A 13,505-nucleotide genomic window follows, 5' to 3' on the forward strand; every position below is an offset into this window, starting at 1 on the left:
TGTGCCGCCGTGCTTCTCGTAACTTCTCTCTCTTTCCCATTTCGACATCTCTCCACTCCCTCATCATCACAATCTGTGCTGATTCTTACCTTTCTGTGTAGACTCTGACCTCTTCAATCGATCTTCGACCGACAGCTGCATTCAGCACTTCTCTATGCCGCTCGTCCGCGATGTCAACATGCCACTCGCCGCCACCCACGAGCTGGTGAGTTAGCCTTCCTTGAATCTGTCATCTAACATCAGCGCAGCGACTTCCATCAGACCATCACACTAAACGACACTCCGCCTTTCGGCTTCAGCTTCCAGATTCGCGAGACGGTCACCGACAGGCTCCTCCCCAGCCGGCGCCCACGAGAGCCCCTTCAACCACTCTCCCCTTCTCTTGTCCCAACCTTACCTGACTCGTCCACTCCCCATGTCGGAAGGACGACTCACCTGCGCAGCCTATTTTCAGAAGTTACCGAGGGAATGGAGCTGGAGGTCCACTCCATGGAGCCGGGACTCGTCCTGAGAGCTATGGAGCAGCAGCGCCTCGACAGCGAACCCCCTCTGGCGGGACGCGGGTCGGAGCAGGCTGTTGCGAGTTTTCATGCAGTGATGACCAGAGCGCGACGCGTCCTCCTGGCCTTTCTCGCTGAAGTGGAGAGATCGGACGAGTCGGCTTCACATGTTAGCATCGACCAGGTGGATCAGATAGCCGCCGCTGTTCAACGTCTCCGCGCCGGTTCACCAAACTTATCACCCACATTCGGAACCACGGCGATTGACGCCGATCACGCCGACCACCAGGATCAAGACGCGGAGGAGGATGAGGACGAAGAGGACGAGGAGGACGAGGAGGACGAGGAGGACGAAGAGGACGAAGAGGACGAAGAGGACGAAGAGGAGCAAGAGAATGGCTTCGAGGTCTACCAGCGAGAACAGTGGTTTTCGGACGCTGGTTCAACGCGCAGCTCGACGCAGAAGCCTGAGAAAGGAGACTGCCCTGGCAACCACCGTGGGAACAATCGCGACTGTGAGTCTCGTCCTCGAGCCAGCTGAACACCACCAGACCACTGCTACGCGAGCTGGACGGGAGTGGGGTGGCGCTGTTACTTTTGCCTGGGTGACATGTAGAAGGCAGTAGGGAAGGCTCCTCGGGACAGCCAGAGCTAGTTGCATGAACAGTGACAGAGCGGAGCTCATGTGAATTAAATGCTTGATAATGCAGCTAATTCGCCAAAATGCTCAATCGAATATCGATCAGCACCGCCATTGAAACAACTCTGAGAAACTCGCAACTAAGAAGTTGCTGCGACGCTCTAGGAGTGTCGGACCGTTAACGGCTGCTTTGCGAATGAACTCTATGACCTTCCCTCTGGCAGTCGTAACACGCAGCTCATCCAACCCAACATCCACCAGACACCCGTTATCCACAATGCCTGGGTCCCTGCAAAAGCGGACGGAGCATCTATGCAGTGACTGACTGTAAGCGACGGCTGTCGTGTAAAACAATTTGAGCAGTAGTAGTCACCGCTTACGATGGAACCGCTCTGCATGAAGCGTCCGTCGCAGAACCTCCTCCTGTTACAGCGACCACAATCCGCCGGTTGCTCTGATGCAAAAGATATAGATACTCTGCTAAGTGGGGATGTAAGACTTACTTTGCTGGTGCCAGCCTGGGTGGGGCACGTAGGTCATAGGGTATGACTGAGTACTGGGTGACCTATTGGTGCGAGGCAAGGAAGGCTGAGCTAGCTGTGCGAAGCCACGGACTGCATCGCCATGTTGTCTGTCTGTCGCTCTTCTTTCCACTCCATCGCTCTGTGTTCCTCTTCTTCATCAATCCCCTCCGACTAGCGTCCAGTTGTAATAGTGCACCTCTACTCACACAAGGAGCACCCCTACACCTCTGTACTCTGTTCCGCCGTCCCATTCCTCCTCCAAAGCCTCCTGCTCTGCTCGCTGCTCCCTATCCCTATCGAGTCACCCGTGCCACTATCCGTTTTTTCCATGTCCAGCCCACACCAACAGCCTCGACGCTCTGCGGATGAGCAAGCTTATGTCACTCCACCGAGCGAAGATGAGACACCCGCCAGCTCAACCGAGCGCGAGACGGGGCGTCAAGATTACCACCAGCACGTGAGTCCTCCCTCCGTCTCTGCTGAGACAGATCACGGTCAACCTTCCCCCAACGCAGGCCGGTCCCAGTGGGATCACTTCCGCAAGGTCCCATGAGGAGCTATATGCTTCCACTCAGGTCAGTCGTATAACGTCTTAAGTTGACCCCAGCATGAGAGTGGCCTTTGGGCGCGGACTCAGCCAGACACCGCATGCCAACTCGACGACTCAGATAGCCAGCCTATGAACATGACTGGCTCGAGGGCTTCCCTCGTCCACGACAGCACAACTGTTCACGCAAGCCTCACGCCCACACCACGGGCAACGGCTCGACGATCTTCCTCGCCTCCCAACCGCACTTCACCTTCGCATAGACGCTACCTGGATGCTCCTCCGTCCTCCGATGTCATGGCGAGCAACAATCCCTGCTCCTTGCTAACTTCAGAACGCAGCGCTCGATAGCCTACCCAGCTTGACTGGGGACCCGGCTGAGCCTCTGGGGAGTCCTGAGCGCCATCACCTTCGCCGCTATCTGATGGAACGGGACCAGGTCCCACCCACCGAACACGACATCGAGCGCCTGCACCGCCACAACATGCGGCCCCCCGGTGCCGTAGCTGAAACTCGGCAGCGGATAAGTGAGTTGCAGGCCACACACAGGCTGCAAGTCGAAACAATCATTCGAGACTTAGGCAGCTCAGGCCAAACCTCGGAATCCAATGCTCAAGGTTCACCCAGACTACGTGGGGCACCAGCGGAACGCAGCAATATCGGGGTCACCACTACAATCAGCGTCACGTCGCAGCGACATCCTTCCCTCTTCCTCTATCGTTCACCGCCCTCGTCTGGACAAATCGTTCCCATCGTCGACCTTCGCGAGACACCAGCCATCGCAGGAACGAATTTTCGTGAGACTCATTTCCACACAGACGAGAGGGCTCGCGAGTGGCGGGGGAGGGCAGTGGAGCGGCTAGCAACAGCCCGCAGGACGGTGGGGGCTCTGCGCTCCGCGGCAAGTCATCCCGACCAAAGCAGCCTGGTGCGGTTCATCTCCCTTACCCGCCAAAGTCTTACGGCAATTACCAACCTTCTTTACCAGGTGGAAGTGAGGCGAGCGCGTCGCCAGCGTGGCGCCGATACCGTCAGCGATAGCCGGGAGGGCACCTCACGGAATGCTGTTCTACGGGCTCAAGCTCATATTCTAGCCCTGGGAGCTGCTAACGAAAACCCCAAGGATTACTTCGACAACTGTGACAACCTCTGTGCCGAAAGCGTGGGTGTTCTCGAGGAGCTCGCGACAGCCCTACGGCGATACTTGAGGCAGAGTGACGAGGAGGACTACGTCTTCGACTACCCGGAGGCTCCTTTGTCGGAATGATTAAGGTATCGCAAGCCTGCAGAGTGAGTTTACAAAGTCAGTGCGCGCGAGGCTGAGTTCACACAGATTGGAGTTCTGCTACGATTCGCCAATTGAGTGTCTGCTGCAATGATTTTCCAGGTTTGCGTAGATGTTCTGTATCCTGTAGACTGCTCGTGATGGAGACACCGAAAGCTGTTTGTATGCAACCGTGCCTTGCTGCCAAAAGTTCTAGGCGGTCTTACCTCAATACTTAGAGCCTGAAAAGACCATCCCCATCCATGAAGCTTGTCGTCCGGTGACAACCGGATGGAACGGCTACAGTTATTAGGCGCACACTCGCTGTCCGAAGTAGGTATGTCCCACCATACCCAATCCAAGCTCTTGACTATGGTGTGGTTCTGCACAGGGCAATGTACCCCAGTGCAAGAGCCGCCACAGCCGTCGATCGCCAGTGGCACCACCACCTTGAGCAGCAACTCTGTACTTAAACCGACCCTGCCCTCGCGCTCTACCTACACATATCCCACGCCCTCGGCATCGCGTTACTAAATCGCATGCATCTTCCAAGTCCCCACGCGAATGCTATCTATACCGTAGCCCATTGTACTGACTAGCGTAGGTGTTTTGTCTGTCCGACTAAGATCTGGACAGAATGGCGTCCCGGCGCACCGAGCGGCCTTAGGCCTTGTTGTCGTAGGCCGCCGTGTGGATCGCGACGGCGCGGCCCGAGGGGTCCGAGCTGACACCCCACTCCTGCTTGGGGACTGACGTTAGCATAGAGCCAAGAGATTATGACGCGGATGAGCAAGTGTGGAGATAGGGAAAGAGAGGCTAAGGATCAGGCACAACACGTGTGTGCCTTACACACAGGCCACAATTTTCTTTTGCCCGCTATCGCCCCTGGAACTCCACACTTGCCCGCGCTCAGGCCACGCAATAAACTCACCCCAGCGCACGGCGGTGCCGGCAGCAGCGTCCGAAGGGAAGTGCTGGTCAAAGATCTCGCGGATCCAGTAGGCCTCCTTGGTCTCGGGGGTGCCGATGGGCCAGCGGTTCTTGGCGTCGGCGAGCTGCTCGTCCGAGACGACCTGAGCAGAGTGCTCCTTCATGCCGTCAATCCACGAGTAGCCGACACCGTCCGAGAACTGCTCCTTCTGGCGCCAGAGAATCGAATCGGGAAGGTAGGCCTTGCCGTTCGGGGCACAGTCGAAGGCCTTGCGGAGAATGTACTTCTCCATGCGAGGGCGGCCGTCCTCGTCAATCTGCTGGGTACCGCCCTTGGTGAACATCTTGTCCTTGGCGTCAATGTTCATGGAAACCTCGAGGAATGCCTTGTCGAGGAAGGGCACGCGAGCCTCGAGACCCCAAGCCATAGTCGACTTGTTGGCACGCAGGCAGTCGGCGGTGTGAAGGTTCTTCACGCGCTTGACGCACTCCTGGTGGAAGTCCTTGGCGTTCGGCGCCGCGTGGAAGTAGAGGTAACCGCCGAAGATCTCGTCAGAACCCTCGCCCGAGAGGACCATCTTGACACCCATAGCCTTAATCTTACGCGAGAGAAGGTACATGGGGGTCGAGGCGCGGACAGTGGTGACGTCGTAGGTCTCGAGGTGGTAAATGACCTCAGGGATGGCGTCAAGACCCTCCTGAACGGTGAAGTGGTACTCGTGGTGGACGGTGCCGAGGAAGTCGGCGGCCTTGCGAGCGGCGATGAGGTCAGGGGCTCCCTCGAGGCCAATGGCGAACGAGTGGAGCTGGGGCCACGAGGCGAGAGGCAACCCCTCGTCGTCACCAACCCAGCCGTTCGACGACACGGAGAGGCGACGCTTGCGCTTGGCCTCCTGAGCCTCGGCAAGCTTGTCGGTCTCCCTTGCGGCGATTGAAGCAATGAGCGACGAGTCGAGGCCACCGGAGAGAAGCACACCGTAGGGAACCTCAGACATGAGACGCTTCTTGACGGCCATCTCAAGAGTCTCGCGGATCTTGGTGTAGTCGGTGGGGTTGTGAGGAGGCTCACCCTCATCGGTGTTCCACCAAGTAGGGTTGTAGTAGCGGGTAAGCTCGCCCTTGTTCGAGTCGTAGAAGTGCCCGGGAGGGAAGGCCTTGAGGTTGTCACACTCGTCCTGGATGCACTTGAGCTCCGAGGCGAAGTAGATGGTCTCAGGCGCCGACGAGTGCCATCCCATGTAGAGGGTGGTGATGCCAATGGGGTCACGGGCGGCGATAACGCGCGAGGGGGTCACGGACTGGTCAACGAGGACGAACGAGAACATGCCGTCAAGCATGTTGCAGAGCCCGGTGTCGTGCTCCTTGTACTGAGCGGTTAGTGGCGTGTCCGTGCGGGCTTGGCGTGACGTACGAGGTGCATAATGACCTCGCAGTCGGAGTGGGTCTTGAAGGTAGCGTTCTTGTCCTTGAGACCCTTGCGGAGCGCAACATGGTTGTAGATCTCGCCGTTGACGGCAAGGATGAGGGACTCGTCCTCGCTGGTGAGGGGCTGCGCGCCGGTGTCTGGTGGTCAGCCAACGCGCGTCGAAAGCAGGGCCAACTCAAGGCCGGGGTAGTCGCCACATAGGTGGCGAGGGGCTTTGGACGCTGAGACAAGAACAGGGCGCGTCTGTCAAGACGCGCGCGCGTACGTGCATGGTAACCCAAATCTTCGCCACTCGTCACCTTAATCAGCACTCACCAACACCGACGATAGCAAGACGCTCGTGGACGAGGATCGAGTCCTTTGCGAGGTAACAACCGGACCAGTCGGGGCCACGGTGGCGCTGACGCTTGGAGCAAGCGATGGCCTTGGGGCGGAAGGCGGCGAGGTCGCCCTTGTAGTTGTAGCAGCAGTAGATGCCGCACATGATTAGATGATGTGGAGAGAGAGAGTGGAGAAGAGAGAGTGGATAGGGGGCGGCAGGAAAAGTCGACTGGAAGCGGATTTCGGTTCAAGGTAAACCAGGGGGGCCTGATGCGGAGATATTTCTCGGCCCGTCCCGTAATCTGCCGGATGTGTCGTCTCATTACGATTTCTAATCGACTCAACTTTGAGAGATAATTCGACGCGAGTCGACTCACACCACGTGGCAGTCGAGGGAAATGACGGGAGTATTTCCAGTCGACTCGAGTGGCGGCGGAGGTTGTGTCCGATAAGCGACGGAGCCTGGCTCTCATCCACCCAGTCCAGACCCAGGGTGACAGAAGCTCCTCACCCTCTGGGGCTGCGGGGTTCAGTGCGGGGAAACCGGCTTCTTCTCACATCGACGACGGCGTCCAAGTTGACGAGAAGGGGGCAATCGAGCACTGTGCATGCACCATCAGAGACCAATGCATACCGACAAAGTGGCTTCTGATGAAGAACAAACAGCCAAGCGTGCAAGCAAGGCCTCGTGACTGTGACATGGCGGTGGCGGCCGTGTGAGCGTGAGCCATGTTGGTTCCGTGGGCTGCCACCCCCTCCGGTTTGGCTCCACCAACTCACCCGACCACCACATCCTCCTCGCTCCGCCTCCGAGTGTCCTCGCCATCAGCCATCAGCCATCCTCCATCCACCCATCCGCAGTATCATGCCGACCGAGACCGCCGACCGGCCCGACCCCCCTCTGCCCGCGACCCTCAAGTGCGCCGAGTGCGGCGCCGCCTCCCTCGGTCCGACGGACGGCGTCATCATCCTCGGCGAGACGATGGAGCGTGTATGTGCCGCCTGCGTCCGCGCCCGCGGCGGCACTCATGCATTCGTCCCCGGCGTCCCGCCACCCGCGCCCGACCTCGACCTCGACATCTCGGGCTTGCGCGTGAGCCCGCAACGCGCCGTCGTCATCGACCTTGCCGCTGCGTCGCGACTGCGCCCGCGATGCCGGCGCGACTCTACGCCCACCCCCTCGCCCGCGAGCTCCTCCGCATCCCTCCCCGTCCCCTCCGAGCTACAGGCAACTGCAATGCCCGTGCCCGCGCGCACGCCCGAGGCACCCGAGCCCGCGGACCCACAGATCGCCAAGTCGCTCCCCGCCGCACGCACGTCCCCCTGGGGAGCGACTACCGCGCCCCGGTCCGTTCCCACCCCCCTCCCCGCCCCGGCCGCAGAGTCCGGCGCCAACCCACTCCTGGACGTGGGACGCGCCCGCCTTCGCTCCGACCCCCGCGGGTGTCTCTACCCCGGCGCCATCTTCAAGGGCACACAACGCTCCGGCCGCAGCGCGTATGACGTCGAGATCCGCCTCCTCGAGGTCAACTTTGCCCAGTCGACATGCTGCGGATACCTTACCATCGCCAATCTGACCGACACGCATCCCGAGCTCACGACGTTCTTTGACGGCGAAATCATCGGCCCAAAGTACGGGTTCATCACGGGCGCGCGGTTCGGCGCCACGGAGGTCGACGACAGGCGGCATTGGGAGCGCTTCGAACCCTACCTCCGCGCATCAACAAAGGCGGATCTCGTGCGCCCCGAAATGCTACTCCGCGACCCCCTACCGAACATCTCTCGGGGCGAGACGCAACCCCGCGAGCGTGATTTTGTCTTTCTCCGCATCAAAGAGAAGTTCCTCGTGCCGGACCACACGGTGCGGGACATTTCGGGCGCGAGCTTTGCGGGTGAGTCTGGGTGTTGGCACCGAGGTGGGAAGGTGGGGGAGGGAGTTAGCGGGGGTGGGGGCAGATCTCTGGCCGTCACATGACATGCCTCGCTGACAACAGGGTTCTACTACGCGATGGTGGACATGGCGCCGACGGACGCCGAGCCGGACTGGCGTGCCGAGTACTACCCGACGCGCACGGCACGGCGGCCAAGCAGCGGGGGCGTGGCGCGCCCCGATGCGCCGCGGCGCATGTCGTCCACGACGCTGACGGCGCGCCGGGTGTCGACGTCCGGGCCCCGCCCCGAAGCCGGGCGGCGGATGAGCTCGTCGCGCGCCCAACCGCCGCCCCCAGAGCCCACGTTGAGAGGCTACTACTTCCACTCGCTGAACAACGAGTTCCAAGAGCTGTTCCTCCGCCACGTGCCGTCCACGTCGGCGGGGACGTTTGAGTTGCGCTAGACGTTGTATACCTGTTGTAGATGCATGGGCTGACAGAGCGCACGTGTGCATACTGGTACAACATTACTTGCTCTCGTCGCTCCCCCGCCGCGAGGGCGGGAGCGGGAGGCCGAAGCAGTCGCTCGTCGGCGACAGCGGGAGCGACAGCGAGCCCTGCCGCTGGTCCGGCGGGCGCTGGATGCCCGTGCAGAAGCGGCACACCCACACGCCGCCGGGCAAGCGCGCGGGGCAGCATGCGTCTGGTGTGAGCTCGGTTGGCGAGGGACGTACGGCCGCGGTTGGTGCCGAGGGGGTTGCCGCAGCAGGGCTCGAGTTCGGGGCTCTGCGTGACGCTGTACGAGAGCACGGGGGTGGGGCGGGGGCGGGGGGACGTGGGGGTGTGTGTCGTGGGCCAGGAGGGGGAGGTGGGGGAGTGCAGGCCCGGGAGGGCGGGGAGGGAGGGGGAGAGGGGCGCCGACGCCGGGGTGGGGGGCATGGGTGTGATTGCGGCGGAGGAGGTGGAGGTGGAGGCGGAGGCGGAGGCGGAGGATGTGGCGGCCTCCATGTGTCGGAGGCGGTGGGAGAGTGGCGGGCGGTTCTGCATGGTCGATGGCGATAACGATAGCGCCGGTGGGCTTATATGTGTTGGGATCATGTTGTCTGTTGTTCGAGCCAGTTCATCGTCGACAGCCACCAGCCACCACAGCTGCCAGCTGCCAGCACCAGCAGCTGGGTGCTTGACAGCGTAGGTCGGGGATGCAGAGGTCACCGAGCGCCTCGTGCCTTCGCTGGCTGCCGTTCAGGCGGGGGTGGTTGGAGAATCGGGATGGAGGTGGCTCTGGCTCTGGTTCTGGCTCGTAGACATGTATTGTCCCTGAGGACAATGGATAACCACGTCTCCCTGAGGCGTCGTGGGCGATCGTGTTGGCTGCGGCCGATGGCCAGCGCCAGCAGCCAGCTGGATAGCTGGATAGCTGGATCCAGGTCGGGTCGAGCTTCTGGGAATGGGAATAGGTGCCGGCGCGATAGACCTCGACGAACACGTCGCCGTCGGGCCATCCGACACCGTTTTGATGTCTGCCGTCTGGCCCTGTGTTGTAATCTCGCGCTCGCCACAGACGTCCGAGCACCAGCACAAGCGCGAGCTCCAGCCAGCCGCCATGGCGATCACTGCGGCTCATGTGCACTGTGGCATGGATCTGTCCGCGCCGCCTGGCCGCCTGGCCGCCTTCGCACTATTCATGCCGCCCGGCGGCCGGCGTGGTATCCGGGATATCCGGATATACGCTGCGGCACTTCCAGCGACGTCTGTCGGCGTGCGTGCGTGCCCATCGCTGCGTACCACGCACAGCAACGCGCGAGCAGCATCCCCGCATCGACCATCGACCATCGCATCCATCGCGTCGACCGTCGGCATTGCTGGTTTCGGAGGCCGATCGGCTGAACGGATCCTTGTCGCTTGAACGGCAAACATTGAGCCACTCCGCCCCCGTGCCGCTTTCGCCACCCGGCGCTGCGATCGACATTGCATGCAGATACGTTGCACAGGTCCAGACTGGGTCCTCCGAGACGCCGCGCACGCCGGCGCCAGTTTTAGATGAGCGCTCGGAGCATTAATCAGGTGATTTGAGCCGCCACGAGCGACTCGCCAGCCACCCAGTGCCTGTCGGAGGACACGCGACGGCGATTTGCACTGCACAGAAAGCAGCCGGCGTATACGCGCGCCTCGGCAAGATCGACGCGTCCATCTCGTTATCTCGGTCGCTGGTCGGTCGAGCGTCTGGATGCACTTTTGGATGGTCGCGCCAGTCCCGGCCCGCTGGTCTCCGCTCGCCTGCGAGCCCTTATCATGTGAACCAGACTTTGTTATCCCCGGTACCTGGTGCCGCTTCACACGACCTCTACTCGTCCCGACCACGCAAGCGGCACCGGAGCACTTCTCGGGTCGCTGTAACCGTACACGTGACACAAGCTGCACTCGCATACACCTCCTACCCTCTACGCACCCTCCTCCACCCGTCCATACCGCTCCTCCAGCACGCGCTCCACTTCGCCGAACACCAAGGGGGCGCGCGTGAGGTCTGTGCGTGCGCGCACTTCCTCCACAGCCGCCATGATCTCCGCCTGGCCGACGCCGTACACCGCCAGCCACCGGTTGATGTATGATCTGTATGTCTGCGCCACGGACGCCACGATGTTGCGACCAGCGTCCAACTTGGCCTGCAGCTGCTCGGGTGTGAGTGGTGCTGGAGGAACGTAAGGCCCCGGCTCACGCGGCGGTGGAGGTGGTGTGCGTAGCTGTCCTGGAGAGACGGATACGGTATCAATTATCCGTCGGAGCGAGGGCTTCTCGTCCGGAGCTGCGACTGTCGCGAGCGTTCGGCGGCGCTTGGACATGCGACGGCGTTCGACTAGGTCTGCCACTGCGCTGGAACGAGGTGCGTAGGCACCGGGTGACGCGGTGGGCTGAGCTGACGTAACTTGGGGAGGAGCCGGAGATGATGGCTCCTCGAGTACGCCTGCTGGCGGAGCTTTCGTCGGGGCAGGCACAACCGGAGATGAGTGTGCCGGAGGCGAGGCTGTAGGTGGTGCCTGGGGAGGTGGATGTGTTGTTGACGGTGGAGTTGGTGCTTGCGGCGGAGAGAGTGCGGCCGATTCTATCTGTTCGGTGGGCATACTCTGCTGCTCTGTCGGAGGTTGCGGCTGGTCAAGCTCAAGCTCAAGCGGCTGCGCGGCCCGCTGTTCCGGTGGAGACTCGGTTTGTTGCTCTGTGGGCTGCTCGGGGTGTTGCCCAGATTGCAGCTCTGACGTCTGCGCGGACTGTGGCTCCACCTGCTCAGTTTGAGTCTGAGGCTTGGATGGCTGTTCCGGTTGCTGCTCCGAAGGCTGCCCGGGCTGCTGCACAATTGCCTGTTCGGGCAGCTGCTCCATTGTCTGCTCAGGCTGCTGCTCCGATGCCGTCCCAAGCTGCGGCTCGATCGGCTGTTCGGACCGCACTTCCATGGCCGGCACCACCGTCGGCACGACAGTCGGCATCTCCGCTGGCAACGGCACAGCGTCGGGCACAGACGTCTCCTCGGCATGTCCATCGGCAGGCGGTTGCGTCGCAACCGGCTCTATTGTCTCTGGACCATCGATCTGAGATGACGGGCCCGGGAGGAAGAGAGGCTCGCGCACACGTAGTGGCTGAGTTGGGAAACTCGATCCCGGACGGTTGCGGCCAAGCGCTAGTCGTGGTGGGTCCTTCTTGCGCGGCTCGTCGTCCGAATCAGAGTCCACCAAACGGCGCTTGTTCAGCGTCCCCTCCTTCTCCTTGCTTTTAGACAAAGTCGTTTCCTTCTCCTTGCACTTTGATGGTCCGGCCTCGTTTGCGCCGTTCGCAATCCCCTTGTCCTGCGAGCTGGCCAGGCGCTCAATCGCGGCCTGCCGTTCCGCCGCCGTCTTCAAATCGTCGTCGAGCGACGCCTTGGTGTATCGTTCCACGCGCTTGCTGAAGGCAACCGCATTCTTCTTGAACCTCTCCAGCCACGATTGCCACGTGTGCCGGTCCACCCACTTGTGCCGGCTGACGCGAAATTCCTGCTATCAGCGATGTTGTGCGTATGCTCACCATCATCTGATACGTCTTGCGCGAGCTCCACGATCCGCCGGGATGGTACCGCGCCAAGTAGCGGCAGAGGAGATCGTCATCTTCTGGCGTGTACTCGTTGCGAGGTCTGCGTGAGCAGATGCAGGGAAGGTGACTTACTTCCCCGTCGGTCGCCCCGGCGCCTTCTTGGCATCTGGGTCGTCGTCCTCCTCCGCGAAGCTGTCCTCACGCTGCCGCCGGGCTTCCTCGTCCTTCTCCTTTTGGCTGAGCGGGCGGATGAAGGTGGGGGGCGGCTCGACAGCGGCGGCGCCCTCGCCATCCATGTCGACGTCGGTGTCGTCGGTGGGCTGCGGTGGTGCGGGCTGAGGAGGTGGAGGTGCGAGCTGAGCTGGTGGAGGTAGGGGCTGAGCGGATGGCAGTTCAGACTGCGCGGGCGCCGGGGCCTGGACATGCTGTGCCTCGCTCGCCGCGTCCGCAGGCGGCGTCGGCGCAGCCTGCTCGCCCTCCTCTGGGCCCGGCATGATCTCGCCCTCCAAGTTCTGGAGCGGAAGCATGCGCCCCTCCCTCACGACCGCCTCGACCCACTCACGCTCGGCAAAGCGCTGCCAATCGCGGCCGGCGGAGCGGACCTCCTTCGTGATCTTGTCCGTGAAGAACGCGGCCTTGCGATCGATGACCATGATGTCCGCCATGCTGCGCTTGGGCACGATGAGCGCGCCGAGACGCGCGAGTGACGCCTCCACCGCCGCCTTGGTCGCGCGCGGCTCCTCGCCGACGTGCATCCGCCGGAGGTTGACGGACACGTACACGGTCGCGGGGAGGCCTTCGTACGACGGTCTCCAGTGATTTAGAATTACGGGGGGCGGGAGGGAGGCGGGGTCGACGCGGGCGCCGGCGGCCGCGCAGTGGGCGGGCCAGGTGTAGGTAATCTGCGCGGCGGAGGGGGTGTAGGACTTGTGGCCTGGGTTTACGAGGATGCCTGTGGCGTCGTCGCGAGATGGTACGACGCGCCCGCCGAGTGCCTGCGTTAGCGAGGAGGCGGGCAGACACACCTTGATGCTCTCGGTGAGCACGTGCGCCGAGTCAAATATCTGCTCATCTTCGATGAAGAGCTTTTCGCCTGATAAAATGTCCATGCTGGACGATGGACAGTGGGTGATGAGGAGATGCGGATGGCGCGCCGCAACAACAGTGTTGGTCGTGCCTGTTGCCGGTGGAGGACGTCCACTTTCCCACGGTACCCACGCAGAAGGACCAACAACCATCGTGTATGAGCGAGGGGGAGCGCCCGCAGACGGTTGCATGCGGCAAACCACATTGCAACAAACTCATCACACACGCACTCGCTTCACGTAATGCATCGTTTCTCATAACCGAACACGGAAGAGTTGTATTAGGGATGGGCTATAAGAGTTAAGCAATGACCGGCGCCGGGTCATGAAGAAGAAGC

At 61.7% G+C, this 13,505-nt stretch overlaps 6 protein-coding genes across 6 annotated transcripts; 3 read left to right on the forward strand and 3 right to left on the reverse strand.

The window, feature by feature from the left end:
• Positions 1 to 154: 154 nt before the first annotated feature.
• On the forward strand, positions 155 to 3,478 carry COLE_06806 (uncharacterized protein; the record flags this gene model as incomplete). The annotated part of the gene is made up of 3 exons (XM_018425464.1): positions 155 to 205; positions 244 to 1,015; positions 3,306 to 3,478. The coding sequence occupies 3 exons, from the start codon at positions 155 to 157 to the stop codon at positions 3,476 to 3,478; spliced, it is 996 nt and encodes a 331-aa protein (XP_018277712.1).
• Positions 3,479 to 4,138: 660 nt separating this feature from the next.
• COLE_06807 (uncharacterized protein) lies at positions 4,139 to 6,315 on the reverse strand (the record flags this gene model as incomplete). Its single annotated transcript, XM_018423592.2, has 4 exons — positions 4,139 to 4,224; positions 4,407 to 5,772; positions 5,817 to 5,968; positions 6,147 to 6,315. 4 exons carry the CDS (start codon positions 6,313 to 6,315, stop codon positions 4,139 to 4,141), a joined length of 1,773 nt encoding a protein of 590 aa, XP_018277713.1.
• Positions 6,316 to 7,017: 702 nt separating this feature from the next.
• Positions 7,018 to 8,487, forward strand: COLE_06808 (uncharacterized protein; the record flags this gene model as incomplete). The annotated part of the gene is made up of 2 exons (XM_018421436.2): positions 7,018 to 8,044; positions 8,147 to 8,487. 2 exons carry the CDS (start codon positions 7,018 to 7,020, stop codon positions 8,485 to 8,487), a joined length of 1,368 nt encoding a protein of 455 aa, XP_018277714.1.
• A 63-nt stretch (positions 8,488 to 8,550) lies between these two features.
• COLE_06809 (uncharacterized protein) lies at positions 8,551 to 8,962 on the reverse strand (the record flags this gene model as incomplete). Its single annotated transcript, XM_018425465.1, has 2 exons — positions 8,551 to 8,726; positions 8,758 to 8,962. The coding sequence occupies 2 exons, from the start codon at positions 8,960 to 8,962 to the stop codon at positions 8,551 to 8,553; spliced, it is 381 nt and encodes a 126-aa protein (XP_018277715.1).
• A 144-nt stretch (positions 8,963 to 9,106) lies between these two features.
• Positions 9,107 to 9,910, forward strand: COLE_06810 (uncharacterized protein; the record flags this gene model as incomplete). Its single annotated transcript, XM_018419427.2, has 1 exon — positions 9,107 to 9,910. One exon carries the CDS (start codon positions 9,107 to 9,109, stop codon positions 9,908 to 9,910), a length of 804 nt encoding a protein of 267 aa, XP_018277716.1.
• Positions 9,911 to 12,210: 2,300 nt separating this feature from the next.
• On the reverse strand, positions 12,211 to 13,359 carry COLE_06811 (uncharacterized protein; the record flags this gene model as incomplete). Its single annotated transcript, XM_018419429.2, has 2 exons — positions 12,211 to 13,077; positions 13,108 to 13,359. The coding sequence occupies 2 exons, from the start codon at positions 13,357 to 13,359 to the stop codon at positions 12,211 to 12,213; spliced, it is 1,119 nt and encodes a 372-aa protein (XP_018277718.1).
• Positions 13,360 to 13,505: the final 146 nt, after the last annotated feature.

The sequence above is a fragment of the Cutaneotrichosporon oleaginosum genome (genome assembly GCF_008065305.1).
Source record: "Cutaneotrichosporon oleaginosum strain ATCC 20508 chromosome Unknown ATCC20508_contig06, whole genome shotgun sequence".
Classification (NCBI taxonomy): Eukaryota; Fungi; Basidiomycota; class Tremellomycetes; order Trichosporonales; family Trichosporonaceae; genus Cutaneotrichosporon; species Cutaneotrichosporon oleaginosum.